Source organism: Centroberyx affinis, unplaced genomic scaffold (genome assembly GCF_046629955.1).
Source record: "Centroberyx affinis isolate AG114_WGS23_722 - 3 ecotype Tasmania unplaced genomic scaffold, CSIRO-AGI_Caff_v1 ptg000674l_1, whole genome shotgun sequence".
Lineage (NCBI taxonomy): Eukaryota > Metazoa > Chordata > Actinopteri > Beryciformes > Berycidae > Centroberyx > Centroberyx affinis.
Window position 1 is genome coordinate 24,018 of NW_027279296.1, and position 23,848 is coordinate 47,865.

At 41.9% G+C, this 23,848-nt stretch overlaps 1 protein-coding gene across 1 annotated transcript; it reads left to right on the top strand.

Annotated features, from left to right (window-relative positions):
- Positions 1-1,081: 1,081 nt before the first annotated feature.
- On the top strand, positions 1,082-23,407 carry LOC139643902 (NACHT, LRR and PYD domains-containing protein 3-like). Its single transcript, XM_071519196.1, has 12 exons — positions 1,082-3,700; positions 4,276-4,396; positions 5,037-5,134; positions 5,249-5,315; positions 7,074-7,359; positions 9,727-9,834; positions 10,653-12,516; positions 12,655-12,828; positions 19,116-19,289; positions 20,354-20,527; positions 20,729-20,775; positions 21,221-23,407. Exons 5-12 carry the CDS (start codon positions 7,083-7,085, stop codon positions 21,766-21,768), a joined length of 3,366 nt encoding a protein of 1,121 aa, XP_071375297.1. The 5' UTR covers positions 1,082-3,700; positions 4,276-4,396; positions 5,037-5,134; positions 5,249-5,315; positions 7,074-7,082; the 3' UTR covers positions 21,769-23,407.
- Positions 23,408-23,848: the final 441 nt, after the last annotated feature.

Genomic DNA, 23,848 nt, shown 5'->3' on the forward strand with positions numbered 1-23,848 from the left:
GCTGAAATCAGGCTCAGTCATCTTCGACGCAAGTTCAGCAGGGATGAAAAATACAAAAGAGACTACACAACATACATGAAGGAAATCATAAAAAGAGGTGACGTGGAAGAAGTGCCCACAGATGGAACTGAAGGTGAGCGGTGGTATATTCCACATCATGGCATATATCACCCTCAGAAGCCTGACAAATTGCGTGTTGTGTTCGACTGCTCTGCAAAATACTGTGGCACAAGCTTAAATGAACACCTGCTCCCAGGACCAGACATGATCAATAACCTGACAGGTATTCTTATAAGGTTCAGACGGCATCCCATTGCTCTTCTATGTGACATAGAAAAAATGTTTCACCAATTCCATGTCCAAGAGGAAGACCGCAACTACCTCCGGTTCCTCTGGTGGAAGGATGGAGATACAACAACACAACCTCAGGAGTACCGCATGAAAGTACACCTCTTCGGTGCGGTGTCATCCCCTGGGTGTGCGAACTATGGACTTAAGTATTTAGCCAAAGAACACAGCCACTCACACCCAGTAGGAGCACAATTTGTTGCAAAAGACTTTTATGTAGACGACGGAGTGACAAGTACAGACAATGTGAAAAGAGCCATTCAGTTGGCACAGGAGGCAAGGGAGATATGCAGCAAAGGTGGTCTCCGTCTCCACAAATTTGTGTCAAATAACCATGCTGTATTACAGAGCCTGCCCCCATCAGAGTGTGCGACAGAGACAAACACAAAGGACTTAACATTCAATGACACACTGGAACGAGCTTTAGGAATTCAATGGAGCATAAAAGAGGACAGCTTCAGATTCAACAACACCTTAAAGGACCAACCAGCCACACGGAGAGGCATATTATCTACTGTCGCTTCCATATATGATCCTCTCGGCTTTCTCGCACCATATGTCCTCCACGGAAAGAGAATCCTCCAAGAGATGTGCAACCAGGGCACTGGTTGGGATGAACCCCTGCCAGAGAGGTTAAAACCACGGTGGGAGAGTTGGCAACGTGATTTCACCAACCTACAGAAAATAAACATCAATCGCTGTTACTTACCTGCTGACTTTGGAGAAGTTGTAGAGACTGAATTACACCACTTCTCAGATGCGAGCACAAGCGGATACGGACAATGCTCTTATCTGAGAGTCAAGAACAAGAAAGGAGAGATTCACTGCTCACTGGTGATAGGAAAGGCTCGTGTTTCTCCAACAAAAGTGACCACAATACCACGGCTCGAATTAACTGCAGCAGTGGTTTCAGTCTCCATCAGTAACATGCTCCGAGAAGAATTGAGAATTGTTGATGGAAAAGAATACTTTTGGACTGATTCAAAGGTGGTGTTAGGCTACATAAATAACGATGCACGGCGATTTCACACTTTTGTAGCCAACCGGGTCCAGAAGATCCGCCACTGTACAGACCCACAGCAATGGCGCTACGTCCCTACGGATGAGAATCCAGCAGATGGAGCATCCCGAGGTAAAACTGTAAATGAACTACTTGCATCTGACTGGTTCACCGGCCCCATGTTTCTCTGGGAGAAGGAGTTACCCACGGAAAATGATGCAGTGCCAGACCTGTCCATAGGGGATCCGGAAGTCAAAAAAGCACAAGCCTTGCAAACAAAAACCACAGAAATAATGAGTCTTGTCGACCGCCTGTCCAAGTTCTCATCATGGTCCCGAGCTACCAGAGCTGTAGCCCGTCTGCTTCGACGAGTCAAAAAGATTACATCACATGCTCTTTCAACAGTGAGCGAAAGAGAAAGTGCTGAGCGTGTCATAATCCAGGATCTGCAAAGACAAGCATATGAAGAGGAAATCAAATCATTGAGCAAAGGTAATCAACTACAGCGTGGCAACAAATTACACCACATTGATGCTTTCCTCGACACAGACGGTCTCCTCAAGGTGGGAGGACGACTCCGCCACTCGTCACTCACTGACTCCTTCAAGCATCCAATTGTCATTCCTAAAGAGCACCATGTGACAAAGTTAATAATAGCTCACAACCATGAAAAGACAAAACATCAAGGAAAAGGATTCACAATAAATGAAATCAGAGCCAGTGGATATTGGATTCCTGGAATGAGCAGAGCAGTAACATCATACATCCATCAGTGTGTGATCTGTCGTAAACTCAGGAGAGCTGCAGAGGGTCAAAGAATGAGTGACTTACCTGTTGAACGCGTCGAGCCCTCCCCTCCTTTCACACACTGTGGTATGGATTGCTTTGGCCCTTTCATGACGACACAGGGAAGAAAACAGCATAAACGATACGGCCTGCTCTTTACCTGTTTTTGCTCACGAGCCATTCACATCGAGATGTTAGAGGATATGTCCACGGACACCTTCATCAACGCCCTGCGATGTTTCATTGCTCTCCGTGGTGCAGTCCGTCAAATTCAGTGTGATCAGGGCACCAATTTTGTTGGTGCCAAGAATGAATTCAAGACAGCTTTACAAGAACTTGACACACAGAGATTGAACACATTCCTGTCACAGAAACAGTGTGATTTCATCATGAATGCACCTCACTCCAGTCACGCAGGGGGCGTGTGGGAGCGCCAGATAAAGACTGTCAGAAGTGTTCTGAGCTCTACCCTGTCTCTTTCTCAAGGCAGACTCAACGATGCTTCATTAAGGACTGTACTGTACGAAGCCATGGCCATAGTCAACAGCCGACCCCTCACTGTTGATAACTTGAACTGCCCTGACAGCCTTGAACCTCTCACCCCCAATCATCTCCTCAACATGAAATCCAGCACAGCACTTCCTCCACCAGGCACATTCCCTAAAGAGGACCTGTATGGAGCAAAGAGATGGCGTCGTGTACAGTTTTTATTGGAACAGTTTTGGAGTAGATGGAAACGAGAATATCTCCACAATATCACCACAAGGCAGCGGTGGCACACGCCAAAAAGAAATCTAATGGTGGGTGATATAGTGATGGACAAAGATGAACTGTTACCCAGAGGTGAATGGAGACTTGCAAGAGTCATAGAGACCGTCAGTGGCAAGGATGGACTTGTAAGAAGAGTGAAAATCTCAGTAGGAGATAAGAATCTGAGCAAGAAGGGTGAGCGTCTTGCCAAACCTTCAATATTGGAACGCCCAGTGCAGAAGTTAGTTCTGCTTTTTGAAGCTTCTTAAGATGTGGCTACACAAAGACAATGACACTCTTATTGAGAAAATTATTCTTAGTTCACACTCACAGTATTCAATGTGGAACACAAATAATTTTGGTGGGAGTGTAGCAGACCACTTTTTGGTTTTATGTATTGCTGTTACTCATTTTGTCCACAAGAGGGCAGCCTTGTGTTGCTAAAATGGTTAAATAAGTTAAAATCTTTAAAAACTAATAGTTAAGTTACTTTAAATGCATTGTGACATGATTTCGTTACATAAATATATTTCATGATTGGAGTGCATTATAGTAAAATGTCATTCATCTGGTTTTTATATGCATATTGTCCGTTTTGAAGGTTATATTTGTAATGAGCTTTTATTTTGAAGAGATCGCTAACCTACTATGTCACTTCCTGGCTATGTTGTGTCTTCCGGTAAAAACAAGGTGATACGGAACGAGTTAACGGCAAAGTAATAAGTTAAGGTAAACAAAGGAGAAAGAGGCAATGAAAGAGTTGCGGTAAATGAACAATAAAGGACTGGAAATAGCAACCCCCCGAGGAGGCACAAGGTTAGCAATTTGTAGTGTTTACGGTACTTGTGTTGATGATTTGTATCAGAAAGCTAAAGCTATGCTAACTGTTTTGCATATAATGAAAACATAAATGTAACTGGTGTATCTTTGTGTCTTATCAGTTCTCACGTTGGTATTCAACGAGTTGGTTACGGAATGGTTTATGGAAATAAATGTTGAAAACCACCAGTCGAGTCCTAAATCTTTCGGAGGGTATGCTACAGTACAAAATAACATTCTAACCCATTTGTACCATTCAGTATACCATTCAAAAGTGGTATTCTTTAATTAAAGCTTAAATTTCCATTGAGACAACAGAGACAAAAACAGAACACAGATATAAAAAACATTGTGAAAGTGAATTGTTATGACATGTTGCAACAACCATCATTAAATAAAGTGAGCTGACCTGAGAGTTTCCAGTCTACAGTGGGGACTCCTCTCCAGCAGAGAGCTGCTTCACCCCTGTATATGATGTTGTATCTCATGTATTGGACACACGTTAAAACCACTCCCTCGGAGCTTGGTTTCTGGCCACAACTCTGATGTCAGACTGACATTTCTATGAGTAGGTTATGAGGAAATAACAGCAGATCAAATGAACACAGACACCAGGACTGAAGTCTGTCAGTGTTTCCTCTACAGATGAAGGCAGAAAGTCTGTCTGACTTGATCTGGATTTGAATTCACCAGGTAAGGATCCTACCAGGAAACATTAGATATGTTTGATACATGAACCATGTGGAATTGTTTTGTGTAACTGTATGACTGTATGATATATTTTTATATAATTGATATGAAGTCTTTTCAATTGTGTATTTGATGCTTGGAAATCTGAATAATTGGGGTTAAGTGTGCTCTGATTTATAAATTTGTGACTTTGGGGCCAAAATGAAACTTTTCCGAGATGATGTTGATGACATGATGATGTCATGTTTGACACTTTTTCCAAGTGTAACTTTAGTATAATTAAGTGTTTTAATTTCAATGTTATATTTATTGGTTTAATAACATAGCGATTCACTTAAAAAACAGTTCAGCAGGAGTAGTAGTTTTTTTATATATATATTGTTTGCACTCATTTATGTGCGAGAAGTGGAAGTGTGACTTTCAGACCTGTTTTTCAGTTCACAGAAATAAAGGAAGTGAAAACAGGGAACCACCGTGTGTTCTAACTTCTCCTCTCCTCTCCTCATCCGCTCTCATCCCTTTCTCACTTTTCCTTTCCTCTCCTCTGCTACCTTACTTTTCCTTCTCTAACCCTCTAATCCCTCCTTTTCTTGCCCCCTCCCTCCCTCCTTCCTTTTACTCCCCCATCTCTCTCTGTCTCTAGGTTGGGTGAGACAACACTGACAGCAGATTTCCTGGGCAGAGACTCAGTGAAGTGCAGAGGAAGTGAAGACTCAGAGGAAGTCAGATATCTTGACAACTGTGTGTTTTTAATGAAGGGGAAGATGTGATTAGAGATTAGAACAAATATTACCAATTACATTACCAAGTCCTCAGTGTGATTTAGTGTTTTGTTTTTGTTTTTTTTCACACTAGATTTCACACTGAAAGTGAGCGGTGGTGACTGCGGCTCCCCAGAGACCATCCATGAACACCTTTAGAGGTACGTGAGCTAAAAATGAACATGTTTTACCAATGTGAAATATTTATTTTAGCCCCATTTACACCATTCCAGTAGAAATGTGCTGTGTGCTTTCGCCTATAACCAGTTAAGACCAGCAGAGGGCAGCATCTCATCAAACACAACAGTACATTGTCCTGCCTGCTGCATGCCATGAGAGCCTGGATTCACACAGGAAACAATGTTTTATGATTTTGGTTTTCATAATTTTCACATGAAATACAGTTTCATGTTGTTTTTCTTATCTTATCCGATAAATAGAGAAAATGAAACAAAAACAATCAAAATGAAACTACAATTCAGGCCTAAGCATCATTTTTGGGCTGGACTCACAACCCTGTAGCAGCCCTATCCTCCATGCATTATGTTTCTGTGCTAGGACTACTTTATTTCACTGTGGATGATGTTGTTGGACACATTAAAGCCACACCTCCTGATCTGTGATTTCTCCACCTCAGATTTGTTTCTGGCCAAAGGTTAGACTGGTTTAGTGTCATAATGACGTTTCTAAACTTTGGTAGTGAAGTTATGAGGACATGACAGCAGCCTCAGATCAAATGAACACAGACACCAGGACTGAAGTCTGTCAGATTTCCAACATTTGCCTTTGGGGCCAAAATGAACCAAACATTACCACTACCACATTACTTGTGTGACCTGGCTGATAAAGAAATCTTACAAGACCTATACATGTCTGAAAAAGGAAGAGTAGAGAGAGAGAGAGAGAGAAAGAGAGAGACTAGTATACTTCCATGATGCCTTAAAGAGTGACGGACCTAAAATACCAGCAATTATCCACATGCGCCCAAGCTTTGAGATGATTGATAATGTTGTTTCTCATCACAGGAAACATAGATCACATTTAACTTCTCAGAAAACTTGTTTTAGTGTATCTGACCCCTTTAAAGCCCAAAGGCTGCATCTGACAACTTCCTCCATGTGCGCATAGGTTACTGCGATACACAGAACTCCTCCTAGCCAATCCGGTTGAATGTTAGCTAATGTTATAGTAGTTGCTTGCATTATTTTTGTCCTGTTCATTCTCCTCGCCTCTGTTAAGTTCTCATTTCACATAAAGTTTATATATCACAAGTCAAACTACTTGCTTTTACTTACTCAACCAGATTAGATTCATGAATTTTGAACTAATTTTGTCGCAAAAGACAAATATCAAATGGAGAGAGTATTTACTTATGGCCAGTGTACACAGCAACAAGAACATGTGATGTTCAGATCAGGTGACTCATTCCAGTTACTGGCATCATGGTGCTGGAAAGAGTTACAGCCAGGCAATAAAAGACAAAAATATTAACCAGTTCACAGAAATAAAAGGAATGTTAAAAAGAAAAAGGTAATCATCCTGCTCTAACCTTGTTGAAGAAATTCACATGTATAGTGCTGTATAAGTACTGTGTGTTTGTACCAAAGAGATGATCAGACAATAGAACAAATATTACCAGTTACATTATCAATTACTTATTGTGATCTGGCTGACAAAGTACTTTTACCAAACTCGAATATCTATAACACTGGTATTATCCCAGTGGGGGAATTTGTCCTTTGAGCTGAAAATATTGTCGAATTTTACCAGGGAGCAACGATGGCGACACTTAAAGAGAAGCTCTTGGAAACAGCCGAGGATTTGAGAGACAATGTGCTCAAGAGCTTCCAGTGGTACCTGCATAATTGTATAAATGCATAATTGTGCTACGAGTTGAAAATATCCTTTGAATTTACTAGGGAGCAACAATGGTGATAGTTAAAGAACTGCTATTGGAAACACTGAATGATTTGGGAGATGAGGACTTCAAGAGCTTCCGATGGTTCCTGCAGCAGGGTGACATCCTGGAAGGTTTCCCAGCCATCCCAAAGAGCCAACTGGAGAAGGCAGACAGGCTGGACACAGTGGATCAGATGGTGCAGACCTACAGCGAAAACACTCTGGAGGTGACCAAGAAGGTTTTAATGAAGATCAACAGGAATGATCTTGTGCAGAGTTTGTCAAACAACAGCTCAGGACCCAAAGGTAAGTCATGGGAGGATAAAAATACGAAAAGAAAAGACACAAATGTCTCATGCATTTATAATTAAACACTGGTAACACATTAGTTCGATAGTCCAACATTGACATTAAAGTAACTATCAAGTGACACAAAGTAGATGTTCAACAAAGTGTCACTTGTCTATTTGGTCCATCTCTACAGACTAAAATCCGCTGTTATTTAGGAGTCTGCACATATAGGGGGATTGGTGATCTCCTGTATCTCTCAGTTCGACATCTTGGGATGGCCAGTTTGTTTGAGTTCCTTGTCTGACGACCTGTGAGCTCCTCTCTGGGGGGGGGAAGCCAGTCTCTGAAGTTGGACTTTAGCAGCTTTCTGGCAAAGCCAAGACACAGTTGAGTGCGTCTCTCTGATAGAGTGCACAATGTGAGAATGCAGAGAGCCTCTGGGTACCCTGAGTACCTCTGGTCAAGTATGATTTTACAAGCCCGTTTCTGTGTGCTTTCCAGCCTTTAAGCCTGGTCTGTAGTCAGGGAACTGTGCCAGACGGGGACTGCATACTCCAGCACCGGGCTCACGTAGCCTGTGTAGATGGAAACAAGTTCTGGGTCTCGGACACCAAAATTTCTTCAGGCGACGCAGAGCAAAAAGCTTCCTGTTGGCTGAGGTCAACATGTGGTCCACCTGAATGTCCCATCGCAAGTTACTCTGGATGGTGACCCCCAGGACTTTAACTATGTCATAGACTTCCAGGATGTTCTGATCAGTGGAGAGGTTCGGCAGGGCAGGTGGATGACTCATGTGGGTGACATGTAAAACTTTGGGTTGAGTTTCATTTTGTGCTCCTCTACCCAGATATCAAGAACATTCAGGGTCTGTTTGAGAGTACATGGTAGTTGGAGCGTCCACATCTGGGCCAAAATATCATCCACATATTTCCATTGGTCTATTCTGTCCTGGAGGGCGCTGTTGATCAGTGCTAGGAAGACTATAGGCTCTAGTACGGTTCCCTGTGCAACTCCACACGTGGAGTATTCCCAATCAGAGAGATGTCCCTGGTAACGCACTTTCTGACGGCGGTTGGTCATGAAGCTGCAGATCCATGGGATCAGACCCGGTCTCACTCCAAGGTCAAGGAGGCACTGTACTGCCATTGCGTGATCTCCGGCATCAAAGGCCTTGGCAAACTCAGTTGTAATTAGTGTGCACACTGAGCCCGGAACATCACAGGCCTTGTACGCAGAGTCCATCAAACTGACTAGATAGTGGGTTGTAGAACGATTCTGCCAGCTGCCAAACTGCATGGGATCTAGATTTGGCGTGATGTCATTCAGGATCCAATGCGCAGCAAACTGTTCACATAGTTTAGAGAGCTGAGCTGTTAATGAGCTCAGCCTCAGTTCATCAATGTTTGGTGGAGAAGATTTTGGTATGGGGACAACAGTAGCCTCTTTCCATTGACTAGGGACGACCCCTTCATCAGACGCACTGTTGATGATATCACAGAGAGGAATGCTGATGTCGCATGCAAACTCCTTCAATATTCTTGGGGGAATCATGTCTGGGCCAGGGGATTTGTGGCAGTTGATGGAGGACAGTCTGCTATACACATCCCACACTGGAATAGTGGGCAGTGCGGGGATGGCAGGAAAGGAGGTAGAGCTGAACGTTTGAGAGGCGGAAGCGACTGGGACACTTTGACAAACTTTGTGTTGATTGCATTAGCAATTGTCATGAAGTCCTCGGGATTCATTCCAGGAAAGCTGATTCGGTCCTCCTTTTTTGCAGAATTGCACATCGATTTAACTCTATTGTACCAAGCTCTAGAATTCGCTTTTACCATGCCTTCCACTTTGGATTTGTAGAATTGTTTTTTTTTGCCGCGTTTATTTCCTTTTGGACCATTATTTCTGTAGAACCTTGCCAGAGCACATGATTTTCAACATTGGACTATCCAAATCAAGTGTAACCGAAACATTTTATGCCAGCAATTTATATAGAGTGCAAACTGCATCATTTCAGATTCAGATAACTTTATTTTTCAATCAGACTCACAAGGCCTCAGATAGCAGTCAACTGAGGACCAGGACCAGCGGACCTCAGTTAAGGACGATACAGAGAGACAGACAGCAGGTCAATGATTCAGGTTTAAATAATCAGGAAGACATGTATGGGTCTGCACAGAGGAAGACAGTTTGTGTCACTTATTCATGCGAGAGACTCAGATGGATACTAAACATGTTCAGTCCCTTCAGTGCCTTCAGCACAAAGAGTTGTGAGATGCATAGGAGCTGCTGGCTGGTTAGCTAGTGTTAAATTCAAGCCCTTGTAATATTCCTTTCTCTCACTTTCTCTCTCTGTCACTCTCTTTGTCACTCTCTCTCTCTCAGGGGATGTCAGTGATGTTGCAGAAACTTCAGAGAACAGGGGAGCTTCCTCCATTCAACCACAGTCTGCTCCTCTTCCTCACCTTCCCACCGACAGCAGTCAGACTGAAGGTAAAGCTATTCTCTGGCTCGTCCTGGCTGCTTCCTTGTCACTGACCAGTTGGTGCGGCTGTTACAATAATTGAGGATTTATTTAATCGTCCTCTTTTACTTGAGATCACAGCTCCTGGAAACACCAATTTATTTGAGAAAAAGATGCAGAATGGGGCTTGTGACCTGAGGGTCGGCAGTTCAAATCCCTGAACTGGCTAGAAAATCTTGCTTGAGAAAGTGAATCAGTAATGCTCTCCTCTTCCTTTAACAACTGTTAGTCAAGACGCCCTTGAGCAAGGCACTGAACCCCCAACTGCTCCAGTGGAGCTGCTCAGTGGCCACCAGTAGAAGACTGTGGTTGTACTGCGCAGCTCCCAGGTGTGAATGTGTAAATGTGTGATTGTGAAGCTGGGGTGCACTCATCAAATCTTTCCCTGGAAATTAGTGAAAAATGTTGCGAGTGAAAGCAACCCATAGTTAATTAGGTGATATACCTATAAAGCAATATCTGAATACAAGAATATTATCCACAGTCTGCTCTGCCTGATATCACAACCTGTCTGTTCCACTGAGGCTGAACATCCACAGGAAGCCTCTCTTCACAATGCTGCCTTCTTTTTATGTTATTTCAAAGGGAAGGATGTATTGATATTGACAGTGAGAAAATATCATTCTCAAAGCACCAAATTTAAGAAAAAAAAAATCATCTTGAGGTTGAAATGGGTTTTGTCTCATACGCATCTGTTTTGTGCTGCAAGCTATGAAAGAGGTGTTCAGTGAACACTGTCTACTACTTTTAGTTTATTTTTTTATGGATGTTACTTTGTTCTACACAGATTTGCTGTTGAGAACAACAGAGTCTCAACGACTCATCACATTGCACCAACAAAAGCTCCAATCTAACCACCAGGACAGATTCATGTGTGCACAAGAAGGATGGTTAGAGAGGAAGGATCAGAAACATCTGGATGATATCTACACAGAGCTCTACATCACAGACGGGGGTGACATACACATCAACATACAGCATGAGGTCAGGCAGATTGAGATGGCATCAAGAAAGCCAGCGGATACAGAGAAATCAATCAAACCCAGCGACATCTTCAAACACCCCTCTGGAAAATACACACCCATAAGAACAGTGTTGACCAATGGGATTGCAGGAATCGGCAAAACGTTCCTTGTGCACAAGTTCATCCTGGACTGGAGTGAAGGAAGAGCCAATCAAGATGTTCATCTCATATTCCCCTTCACCTTCCGCCAGCTGAATTTACTGAAGGGAGAAAGGTTTGGTTTTGCAGAACTAATTCACAGATGTATCTGGGAAACCAAAGACATCAAAGAGGAGGCTCTTAATGAAATCTTCACATCACTACAGATGTCAGGAAACAGAAACTATGACAAGAGTAATTTCAAACTTCTGTTTGTGTTGGACGGACTGGATGAGAGCCGCCTTCAACTAGACTTCACTGCCAATGAAAAGTGCTCTATTGATGTGACAAAGTCAACCAGAGTAGAAGTACTGCTGACAAACCTCATCAAGGGGAAACTGCTTCCCTCTGCTCGCCTCTGGATAACCACACGACCTGCAGCAGCCAATCAGATCCCTGGAGACTTTGTTGACATAGTGACAGAGGTGAGAGGCTTCACTGACCCACAGAAGGAGGAGTACTTCAGGAAGAGATTCAGAGATGAGGAGCAGGCCAGCAGAATCATCTCCCACATCAAGACTTCACAAAGTCTCCACATCATGTGCCACATCCCAGTCTTCTGTTGGATCACTGCTACAGTTCTGGAGGATCTGTTGAAAACCAGTGAGAGAGAAGACCTGCCCAAGACTCTGACTGAGATGTACACAAAATTCCTGGTGTTTCAGATTGATCAGACCAAAAAGAAGTATGGCACAGAAAAGAGCATTCGGTACATTCAGTCACTTGCAAAACTGGCTTTTCACCAGCTGGAGAAAGGCAAACTGATCTTCTATGAGAAGGACCTAAAAAAGAGTGGCATTAACTTCAATGAAGCATCACAGTACTCAGGAGTGTTCACACAGATTTTTATAGAACAGGATGGGCCGAAGAAGGACAAGGACAAGATGTTCAGCTTTGTCCATCTGAGCATTCAGGAGTTTCTGGCTGCTGTTTATGTGGTCATGTCACTCATTAACAGCAACAAGAACACGATGGCTGAACCACAACCAACTTTCCAAAGTCTGCACATGCATTTCAGCAAAACATCTGCAACAGAAGTCCACAGGATTGCTATTGACAAGGCCTTACAAAGTCCAAATGGACACCTGGACTTGTTCCTCCGCTTCCTCCTGGGCCTTTCACTGGAGACCAATCAGGATCTTCTGCAAGACCTGCTGAAACAGCCAAGATGTAGCTCACAGACCAATCAGGAAACAGTCAAGTACATCCAGGAGAAGATCAGGGAGAATCCGTCTCCAGAGAGAAGCATCAACCTGTTCCACTGTCTGAATGAGCTGAATGACCATTCTCTAGTAGAGGACATCCAACAGTACCTAAGATCAGGAAGTCTCTCCAAAAGATATCTCTACCCTGCTCATTGGTCAGCTCTGGTCTTCATTTTACTGTCATCAGAAGAGAAGCTGGACGTGTTTGACCTGAAGAAATACTCTGCTTCAGAGGAGGCTCTTCTGAGGCTGCTGCCAGTGGTCAAAGCCTCCAATAAAGCTCTGTAAGTGAAAAGATAGAAAAAAGAGAAAAGACTGTATATAGTAACTATATCAAATGTGATGTTTTTACCAAGGAGAAAACAGAAACATATTTAAAGTTCTTCTTTATCTTTTTGTTTGTCTCACTAACTCTTCCTCAGGCTGAGTGGCTGCCAGCTGTCAGAGAGAAGCTGTGAAGCTCTGGCCTCAGTTCTCAGCTCCCAGTCTTCTAGTCTGAGAGAGCTGGACCTGAGTAACAACGACCTGCAGGATTCAGGAGTGAAGCTGCTCTCTGCTGGACTGGGGAGTCCACACTGTAGACTGGAAACTCTCAGGTCAGGATTCCTGAATGTGCAATATAAAGCAGTGGAAGTTTTTTAAGTCAAGCCCAGCTTATTTATACAGCCCTTTAATCACAAAGCCTGTCTCAAAGAACTTTATAAAGAACAAGCCTACATAGATCTAACTAATCAACAATCACAAAACAAAATGATGCAATACGGTATGCAATAAAATAAAACAAGGAAACAAAACAAAGCAGAGGTCACAATAGCAATAGCATGTTGGGAAAATAGAGCAGGTCGACCTAACCTACATAGTTGAGCTGAGCCAACCAACAGCACCAACCTTAGAGCCAGACCAAGAGGCAGCGCTATACTATGTTCCCAACAGCCAGTTCCTATGTTAATGCAGTCCAAACTAAATTACGTAAAGTAAGAGAAGATATTGATTTGGTCCTGAACTGGACAGGCTGGGGTTGGCTGAATGGCAGGAATAATAGATATGTTTTGAATTTAGATTTGAAGATTTCCAACAAATTAGCTTCCTTAATCACAAGAGGAAGTTGTGATTTTCCACCTAAGGAGCTTGGGTGGCCTGCCAAACTCTTATTATTATTATTATTAATAATAATAATAATAATAAGAACAACAACAACATTAATAATAATAATAATAATAATAATAATAATACATTATATTTATAAAGCACTTTACTTGATACTCAAAAACACTTTAAAACAGCTAAGAAAAAACAAATACATAAAATATATAAAACAATAATGACATGAGTATGTACACTACAACAAAACATTTTTGAAAAAATTGATGATGGTTTGTTCATTGCAGGAGAGGCAGTGGAAGTCAGATATTGTAGGCAGTTTTGAAAAGCTGGGTTTTGAATTTATTTTTTAATGTAGGGAGTGAGTCTGAGTTTCTGATGTGTGAAGGGAGGGAGTTCCAGAGGATCGGGGCAGAGATGACAAAGGTTCTGTCCCCCAAGGTACAGTGCTTGGTCCTGGTGATGGGGATCAATAGGTTGGCATCAGCTGATCTGAGGTGACAGGTGGGGGTGTGGCGATGAAGAAGATTTGTCAGGCATGACGGGGCACGGTTATTGAGAGCTTTGTACATAATGAGGAGTATCTTGAAGTGGATTCTGTGCTATATTGGGAGCCAGTGAAGGTGTTGAAGGATGGGTGTTATGTGTTCTCTGGACTGGGAATGGGTGAGCAGCCTGGCAGCAGAGTTTTGAACCAATTGTAGGTTTGGACGACGGTGGAAGGGAGGCCATACAGGATGCTGTTACAGTAGTCCAGTGTGGAGGTTATGAAAGCATGGATGAGTGTTTCAGGAGCAGAGAAGGAAAGGGTGGGTTGTAGGCGAGCAATGTTGCAGCGATGGAAAAAGGATGTTTTGGTGATGTGGCTGATGTGCGGCTCGAAGGAGAGGGTGAGATCCAAAGTGACACCAAGATATTGGACTGGGGGGAAGCTGTGACTTTGTGACCATGGATATTGAGTGAGAAGTTCTGGGAGGAGGGGAAGAGGGATTCGAGGCCGATGATGAGGATTTCTGATGTATCGCAGTTGAGCTTGAGGAAGTTGCTGTTTATCCAGGTTTTTATTTCAGCGAGGCAGTTTGCAAGGGCGGACAGAATGGCAGGAGTAATGATTTTGGTGGAGATGCAGAGCTGGGTGTCATCGGCGTAATAATGGAGGTGTAGTCTGTGGTGGTGTATGATGTGACCTAGGGTGACCATGTAGAGGATGAATAGGAGGGGACCAAGCACCGAGCCTTGGGGGACGCTATGGGTGACTTGGGTGGTGGCGGGTTTACAGTTGTTGCTGGAGATGTAATGGAATCTATCAGAAAGGTATGATTTGAACCATGTGAGCGCTGAAGCAGTTATGCCAAAGTAGGACTGTAGGAGACTGAGGAGTGGTTGATGGTGTCGAAGGCTGCACTGAGGTAGAGGAGGAGGATGGTGAGCGAGCCGGAATCAGCGGAGAGTAGGTGGTCATTGGTGACTTTAAGCAGAGCGAGTTCTGCACTGTGGTGTGTTTAAAAGCCTGATTCGAATGTTTCATATACGTTTTTGGCATGGAGGTATTGTTTGAGTTGAGTACCAACAACATGTACCAGTATTTTTGAAATGGGAGGTTTGAAATGGGTCTGAAGTTGTTGGGGTTGTCAGAGTCCAGGCCAGGCTTCTTTAGGATGTGTGTGAAGGCAGCAAGCTTGAGGGGAGAGGGTACAGTGCCAGAGGTGAGGGAGGAGTTTATTATGTCAGTGATAAGGTGGCTAAGAGAAGGGAGACAAGCTTTGACAAGGGTGGAGGGGATGGGGTCTAGGGGCCAGGTGGAGGACTTGATACTGTAACCCAGAAGTTAGGACCCAAAAGCAGAAGCACAGGGAGGCACGGAGTGGAAGCAAAGGTCTTTACTGAACACAAACTTAAAAATCCAACTTTAAGTACAACCCATGACATATACAGGTGGAGAGGGACATGGCACAGATGGACTTGAGATTTTCTAAATATTATTGTGTAATTTTGTTTGGGCTGGGGGGGGTGGGAATATCAGGACAATGGCCAAGTGGTTGGAGATGGTGAGAGCAATGCTGGAGAGGTTACTAATCTGGACACCAGTTGAGCAGACCAAGTCCAGAATGTGTCCACGGCTGTGGGTGGTAAAATTGACATGTTGTATGAAATTGAAACAGTTAAGCATATCCAAAAATGATGTTGCACTTTTGCAGTCTGGGGAATCAATATGTATGTTAAAGTTACCAAGGAGCAAAACCGATGGTGAAATTGAGAAGACTGTGTGTTGAATTCTGAGAAGTCTGAGAGAAAACAGGGGTTAGGTTAATAGCAGTGACTAATGGTTTGGGGCCAAGGAGTTGAAATATTCAAAAGTTGTCTGTGATGAATTTATTGAGAATGAGTTGTTGAGAGATCTGGTAATGAACAGGACAATTTTCAGGGACCTTTGTTTTGTAATTGGTGTGGGGGACAGAAATTGATAGTACTCACATGGAGTTATTGTGATGACGTAGGGTGGTCACGTGGTGATCAGAGGTGTAAAGTAATGAAGTACAAGTACTCTTGTTACTGTACTTGAGTAGTTTTTTTGAGGATTTGTGCTTTTTAAAGTATTTTTATAATGCTATACTTTTACTCTTACTCGAGTAATTTAAATAATAGATATTCTACTTCGCTACTTTTAAATGTACATTCCGTTACTGAGTAAATTCAGATTTTTGTTTTGCACACCGCACTATGAAAACAGCACGGTAGCATTGGGACTGCTCACTAACAGGTCCAGAATCACTTCCGCATTTAGGGCGCAACTGGTGGCTCGTTAGTGCAGTGGCCAATGAAATTAAATTGTGCTCAAGACTGGCCAATTGAATTAGACAGGCGTAGACGATCCACAAAATTGTAATGATCCCCATCGTCACATTAGGTCAGAAATCTCAGTTTCATTTGACACGGCTGATAGCCATAGCAAAATTGATGGATCTGATTCTGATATTGCTGCTGCTAGCAGCTCAGGCTACACCCATCCAGCTAGCTAGCTAGGCTAGATAATTAGCAAGGTGTGTGTTGGGGACTGCCCATTGTTCCGACGGCCCGTTATTCCGAAAGCCCAATAGTCCGAAAAATGTCCCATTGGAGGCCCTGCCTCCTAATGTTTCACACCCTCTTTCCCCCTGTTCATTGGGAACATCTGTGTATATATCTGGCTGTCGGAACTGACGTCCGGTAACTTACCAACTACACAACTCGGCTGCTCCAAACATCAGACCATGTGCGTCCATGAAGAAAACGTGAGTAGCTTGTTCTTCTTAGAGAATTAAGCCCTCACTACCATTGTAATATCACTGCTGCATGGAACGCTGCAGAATTCCAACCAGGGAAATAGGATCGTTAGAGTAAATATCCGACCGGGAGGTCTGACAGCCAACTTCCTCCGTTGCACCCGGGAAGGTCCGATGATGTCATTCTGCATAATAATTAGCCATGTGCTTCTGTTTGTTTGAGAAACGATGGAAGATTCAGTGTGAACAAGGTATGAAACATTAGGAGGCAGGGCCGACTGCAGGCCATGAATCTTTCTAACTGCAGGGAGAGTGTGTATTTTCGGAGCAATGGGCATTTGATTTCGGGATAATTAAAATATAAAACATTTTTAAAGTAACGCAAATGTACTTTTACTTGAGTACTTTTAAATAGGCTACTTTTTTACTCTTACTAGTAATTTTACTTGTACTTGAGTTAATTTTCACTGAAGTAACAATACTTGTACTTGAGTAGGATTTGTCAGTACTCTTTCCACCTCTGGTGGTGATTGTTGTGATGACGGGCTGTGGAAGTGGGGTGGGGAGCTAGGACCACCGAGACGGGATAGCATTGACCAAAGTAAAATTATGAATAAACTTAGAATGGGAGCCCCTGTGGTTGTAGCGGTAGTGTTGTTGGAGACCAAAGTTTTCAACTGCTGTGATAAGTTCCGAAGCAGGAGGCATTTGGTGATTTAGTTACATAGTTGTGTAATGCAGAGCCATGACCGCAACAGAGCTGAGCCAAGTGGTGGATATACTGTAGATGGATATGGCAGATGTAGAAACAGCAGGTACAACCTGGGAGATAACTTCCAGCAACACAGTGGTGGATCCAACTGTGAACCAGCAGGACAGGGAGCACGGATCAATGGAGCCAGGGTAGAACAGCATAATTGAATACTGGAGGGACAGATCAGCAGGCAGACTTACGGGACCACTGAGGCAGGTAAGCAGCAGCAGTGTAACAGGTAACCGTAGTGGGTTTGGAAGTCCAAGTCAATAGAAGATGAGTGATCGGTCCTAAAAAACAGGTTAAAAGTAGGTCCATAGTAGCAAAGCTACTATGACAGCAAGTCAAAAATTTTGTATGATGGCAAAGAAATTTCTCAATTTAATCAGAGGGAGCAGTGGCAACCAAGAGCACCAGCGTCTTCTCACACATCGGACATCCCATTCTTGATTTTCTTGGGACCGTAAGGTAACTAGCGTCCTGCAATATGAGGGTACGAGGGGGCAGATAAGGGATGATGACATCATAAACAAATTGTTGTAGAATTATGGATTCATGTGTAACTTAGTGTAACATTTGTAACTTTTGGTAATTTAGACTATGCTGAAACTATGAAGTCTTACTCAGCTGGTGTAAGTTATTACATTTCCATAACAATTAGCCAACAGCCAGAGATAGACAGAATAACACTGCTTAAAAAAAAAAAGGCTAACATTGGTCACCACTGAACCACACTGTCGCCTCACAGAAAGAAGGTCTTGGGTTTGAATCTCGACCCCGGTCCTTTCTGTGTGGAGTTTGCATGTTCTTCCTGTTTGTGTGGGTTTCCTCCCACAGTCCAAACACATGCAGGTCAGATGAACTGGAGACTCTAAGTTGCCCGTGAGCGGGTTTGATGTAGGATGGTACAGTATATGACATGTATACGTTGTAGTATATGATGAAGTATGTATGTGATGTAGGATGGTATATGACATGTATATGGTATGTTAAGCCCGCTGAGACATGCTTGTGATAAAGTGCAATATAAATAAACTTAGCATAAACTTGGCATAACATTTTGGGTGTACATAACATTTTGGGAAAAAACAACATTGGAATTTTAATGTACTACAGATTCCTCCTTAAATATATTCTGTATTTTCATTTTGGTACTAGGTATTCCTCAACAAACAATGTATGTTCATCATTAAGTGTTTTATTTTCAAAATTGTGACCAAAAATCCTATTTGCCTGCTACATTCTATGGGAGTAACTTTATTATCTCATTTAATTTCAACATGTTAGTATGTGCTTTGATAGTTAATACCTGAAATTACCGGTCACTAAATTATTATAGGCTAGATATTGAGGTTAACTACGAACTATGAACAAACCAACTGAGATGGCAAAAGCTGCACATTTTGTATTATAATGATCATTTCCTGGTATGTTCTTGATTTGCTTTTAATCTCCCCAAAAAAAACTGGAAAGTTGGCCCAATGTTATTGTCATTACTGTGATTATCAAAGTATTATTATTACATTATTATAAGTGTACAGAACCTTCCACACAACTACAACATGGTGAGTTGGCAAGTCTGACATGTAGCAGCAAGAACAGCACAGAGACTCAGGTCAACCTAAGGTTGTTCATTCTGGAAAAATTAATTGGCTGGGTATGTGAAATACAAGCATGCTATTCTTCAAATATTTATTATTATATAGTAGCGAAAGTAAAGCGTTTTTAAAATTGTTGTTTGTCTTCATCACTAATTCTCCTTCAGGCTGAGTGTCTGTCAGCTGTCAGAGAGAAGCTGTGAAGCTCTGGCCTCAGTTCTCACCTCCCAGTCCTCTAGTCTGAGAGAGCTGGACCTGAGCAACAACAACCTGCAGGATTCAGGAGTGAAGCTGCTCTCTGCTGGACTGGGGAGTCCACACTGTAGACTGGAGACTCTCAGGTCAGGATTCCTAAACATGCTCAACACATGACCATTTAAATCCTGCTTTACTTACAGAGTAACATCCGTGAAGAGATTTCTAACCTGTGGAGGATTTTCTTATGCTCTTATGATTGTGGTACCAACCTTTCACTCTACTCTCTATTCCCTTGGAATTGTTTTCTATATTTCATTATTTCCCCTCCTTGCTGTCTCTGTTGTACGGAAGCCCCGAAAGGCAAGGGGAAAAAAAATGTAGTCAAAGTCAGGCAAACCCTAAGTTTATCTTGTACATATCAGTTATGATCTCATACATATCAGTTAGTATCTTGTACGTGAGATAATAATTCATATGAACAAGATAAAATTTAATAAATTTAGCATAATCCATGAGTATGGAAAAAATGGAAAAAAATACAAAATACCTTAGAAATACATTTTTTTGTAACATAGGAGTGCACATTGGACCCAATTGCAGACACAACAGGCAGAGGCAGGAAGTTAGTGGCACAAACAGGGACGGGCAGGCAGGTACAGGTAGCAGACTGGGGAACAGACTGGATGACTAAACTAACCAACAGACAGAAACAGAACTACACAAGGTAGTGGCTAGAACACTGAGAAAAGCACAATGATCAAGCACTGACTGATTGGGGAACAGAGACTAAATACACAAGGGAATGATGACATGATTGCAGAGAGCTGGGGACCCAAGGGTGCATGTGGGGAAAACACTGGGGACCTTTGCTCACCTGCAAGGTGTAGGACTAGGGCACAGTCGTGACAGGACCCCTACTTCTAGGGATGGCCCCTGATATCCCACCAGGACCATCAGGTGCTGCTGGTGAAATTCAGTGATGAGGGCAGGATCCAGAATGTCACGGGCAGGAACCCAGCAACACTCTTCAGGATCATAACCCTCCCAGTCCACCAGCTACTGAAGGCCCCTGCTGCGGTGCTTGGCTCTCTCTTCCAGAAAACACTTGTGTAGAAAAGCAGGCAAAAGTAATTAGTAATAAACGTAATGTAATAAACTTTAAATAAACTATACATCAATAAGTGTGTGTGTGTGTGTGTGTGTGCAGGCTGTCAGGCTGTCTGCTCACAGAGGAAGGCTGTGCTTCTCTGGCCTCAGCTCTGAGCTCCAACCCCTCCCATCTGAGAGAGCTGGATCTGAGCTACAATCATCCAGGAGACTCAGGAGTGAAGCTGCTCTCTGCTGGACTGAAGGATCCACACTGGAGACTGGACTCTCTCAGGTATGGAGAGGAAACGTCTGCTAGAAGGCTGAGAGTCACACACATTTTCTGTCACACTGAGAAGACGAGGAATATTGATTAATGTTGAACAGCAGTTATGACTGATGCTGTATGGAAACTCATTCATATTGAAGGTTATTAAATGTCCATATTTCCATCATCAAAGAGAATCTGCTGGTCTGACTTTGTTTATTCCCCCAGTGTGGACCATGGTGGAGTGCAGATGTTGAAACCAGGTCTGAGGAAATGTAAGTGTGCATTTAGTTTGATTCATGAAAACAAAGCAACACACATTCAACTATTTAGATACAAAGTCCATTTACACAGCAGTATGTGACGTTCATTCATTCACAAGTTGTGAAATGTGAAATATGTATAATTTTATTCATGTGTATGCATGTATATAAACTATATGTGTATGTATATCTATATATTATCATGATTGTTATGTATTTGTTTCTTTTTAATCCATCCATGTTGTCATTAGTCTCTTTTCATCATATTTTCCTAATTGTTAAACCTTATGTAAGCCCCATCAGAGGTTGATTGCCTTTACTTTTAAGTTGAATTAGTAAATTAGTAAATAATTGTTAAAAAAAAATAAACTATTAAATAATCAACAGCCAACTTGTTAATTAATCAACAAACAAACACAAAAGGTGTATTTGATGATAAACTGCTTCTCTCCATCAGATGCCTGTGAACTCACACTGGACCTAAACACAGCACACAGAAACCTCTCTCTGTCTGAAGACAACAGAAAGGTGACAGAGATGAGAGAGCAGCAGCCATATCCTGATCACCCAGAGAGATTTGACTACTGTTATCAGGTGCTGTGTAGAAATGGTCTGACTGGTCGCTGTTACTGGGAGGTCGAGAGGAAAGGATGGGTTTCAATAGGGGCAACATACAGAGGAATCAGAAGGAAAGGGAGGGGTGCTGACTGCAGGCTTGGAGAGAATGAAAAGTCATGGAGTCTGGTCTGCTATGATGATAATTACTCTGCTTTTCACAAAAACAGAGTAACAGTCATACATTCCCCCCCCTCTGACTCTGACAGAGTAGGAGTGTATCTGGACTGGCCTGCTGGCTCTCTGTCCTTCTACAGAGTTTCGTCTGACACACTGATCCACATCCACACCTTCCACTCCACATTCACTGAACCACTCTATCTTGGGTTTAGGTTCTGGTTTAGGCTTGAGTTTGGGTTGTCTGGTTCCTCAGTGTCTCTTGTCAGATAGAGGAGGGAGAGAGAAACACTCACTCTGCTGACCAAAGACAGCTGCTGAGATGATAGTTCACTCTGTACATTATCAGACACACACACACACACAGAAACACCTACATCTTAATGTTAGAATATTACTGTATGTATTTTCATATAAAAGAACACGATTAATCAATCACTGTCAATGACTGTAATCACAGGCCTGTTTCGAACCTACCTTTCATGAGCAAGATAGTGGATAAAGTGTTTTTTAATCAACTCGATACCTTTCTCAATGAAAACAGCATCCTAGAGAAGTTCCAATCACGTTTTAGATCCAATTGCAGCATAGAAACAGCTCTTGAAAAATACTAAATGAAACTTGCTTAGACTTGCTGTTGAACAAAGTGTCAATCCTCATCCTTTTAGACTTGAGTCCAGCTTTTGACACTATCGACCATAATATTTTAATCGACCATCTGGAAAACTGGGTCGGTCTCTCAAAAAGTGCTCTAAAGTGGTTTTGATCCTACATCATAGGGAGAAAAGTTTATATTAGTGTTGGTAATCATGTGTCCAAGAAATATGACATACCCTTTGGTGTGGCAGGGTTACTCAGTTATACAATTCTGTTGAGCCAACCAACCCAAATGCCTTATATTCCTTGACCACCTGCTTGGCTTCTATCAATCAATGGATGAGTGACAACTTTTTAAAATTGAATGAGGAAAAGACACTTTTAACTAAAAACAAATTCAAAAGGGAAACTCTGTTTAATAGACTTGGGGACCTCGCACACCAGACTAAATCAGAAGTAAAGTGTAACTTTAGATTCTGATTTAAGTTCAGCAAAGTCACCAGGACAGCTTTCTTTCACCTGAGAAACATTGCCAAAGTACGACCATTTTTAACGCAACATGATGCTGAGAAATTAATTCATGCTTTTATTTCCCGTAGGTTAGATTATTGCAATGCCCTATTCACTGGTCTTCCAAAAAAGTCAATTCAGAGACTTCAACTTATTCAAAACTGTGCTGCATGACTCTTAACAAAAACTAGGAAGAGAGAGCATATTACTCCTATCCTAGCTTCCCATCTTGCGAGCTCTCTGGGCATTTTTAAAAGCCTACTGAAAACCTACCTATTCAGGTTGGCTTTTAGATAATTTTTTACTATTAGTATTTATTATTATTATTACTGATGTTATTATTTTTATTACTACTTATTTGCACTGTTGTATCCTTTCAATGTAAATTGATATTTTGCTTTTATTGTTTTTACTAAACTGTTTTGTACCTTTTTCTTTTTTAGATGCTAAATTGTAAAGCACTTTGAGTTGCATTTTATGTATGAAAGGTGCTATACAATTAATTATTATCATTATTATCATTATCATTATTATTATTATTATTATTATTTTTAGTAGTAGTAGTAGTAGTAGTAGTAGTAGTAGTATATTCAGGGGAACAGAACAGGATTTTAACACGAGTCAGGTGCTGGAACATGCATATTTTATTCAGGAAATGAAATATGAAGCCAGACAGAATCAAGTTATTGTTTATGATTGACAGATTAAAATATTTATTTTGGATCTTTGTTATATTCTGTATTTTATTAATCTCACCATTCCAAGCTTAACATTTTTATGTTTTCTACAATTGCTTCCCAGAATTAAAGGTTTATCAATATAACTCTGTTGTTGTCTATGTTGTGAGTCATGGCTTCTCATAATCAAGGAAAATGAGATTAAAAATCTTCTTTAAAGTGAGATCTGGTAAAGAAAGCAACATCATGACAAACAAAATAAAAGTCACAGACAAACACACAACAATATAAGAAAGCAAGATACATTCAGAGTCACATTAAAGAAAAGCACAGTTACATTTTTTGTGAAAGTACTAATAGGCAGCAGACAAGATCGGTCATGCTGCCAGAGCAGCGGCATGGCTCTTTGTCATTGTTGACTTTGTTGTTTTCATAGGATGTGTTGACGGTAAGAAATGCATTAAAAAAAACATCTTTCCAGTGAAAGATATGAGGAGTCTAACTTGTGACCTGGTGTTGATTTTATCTGGTAACACAAAAAGTAAAACATTGAAAACATTCTTAGAGAA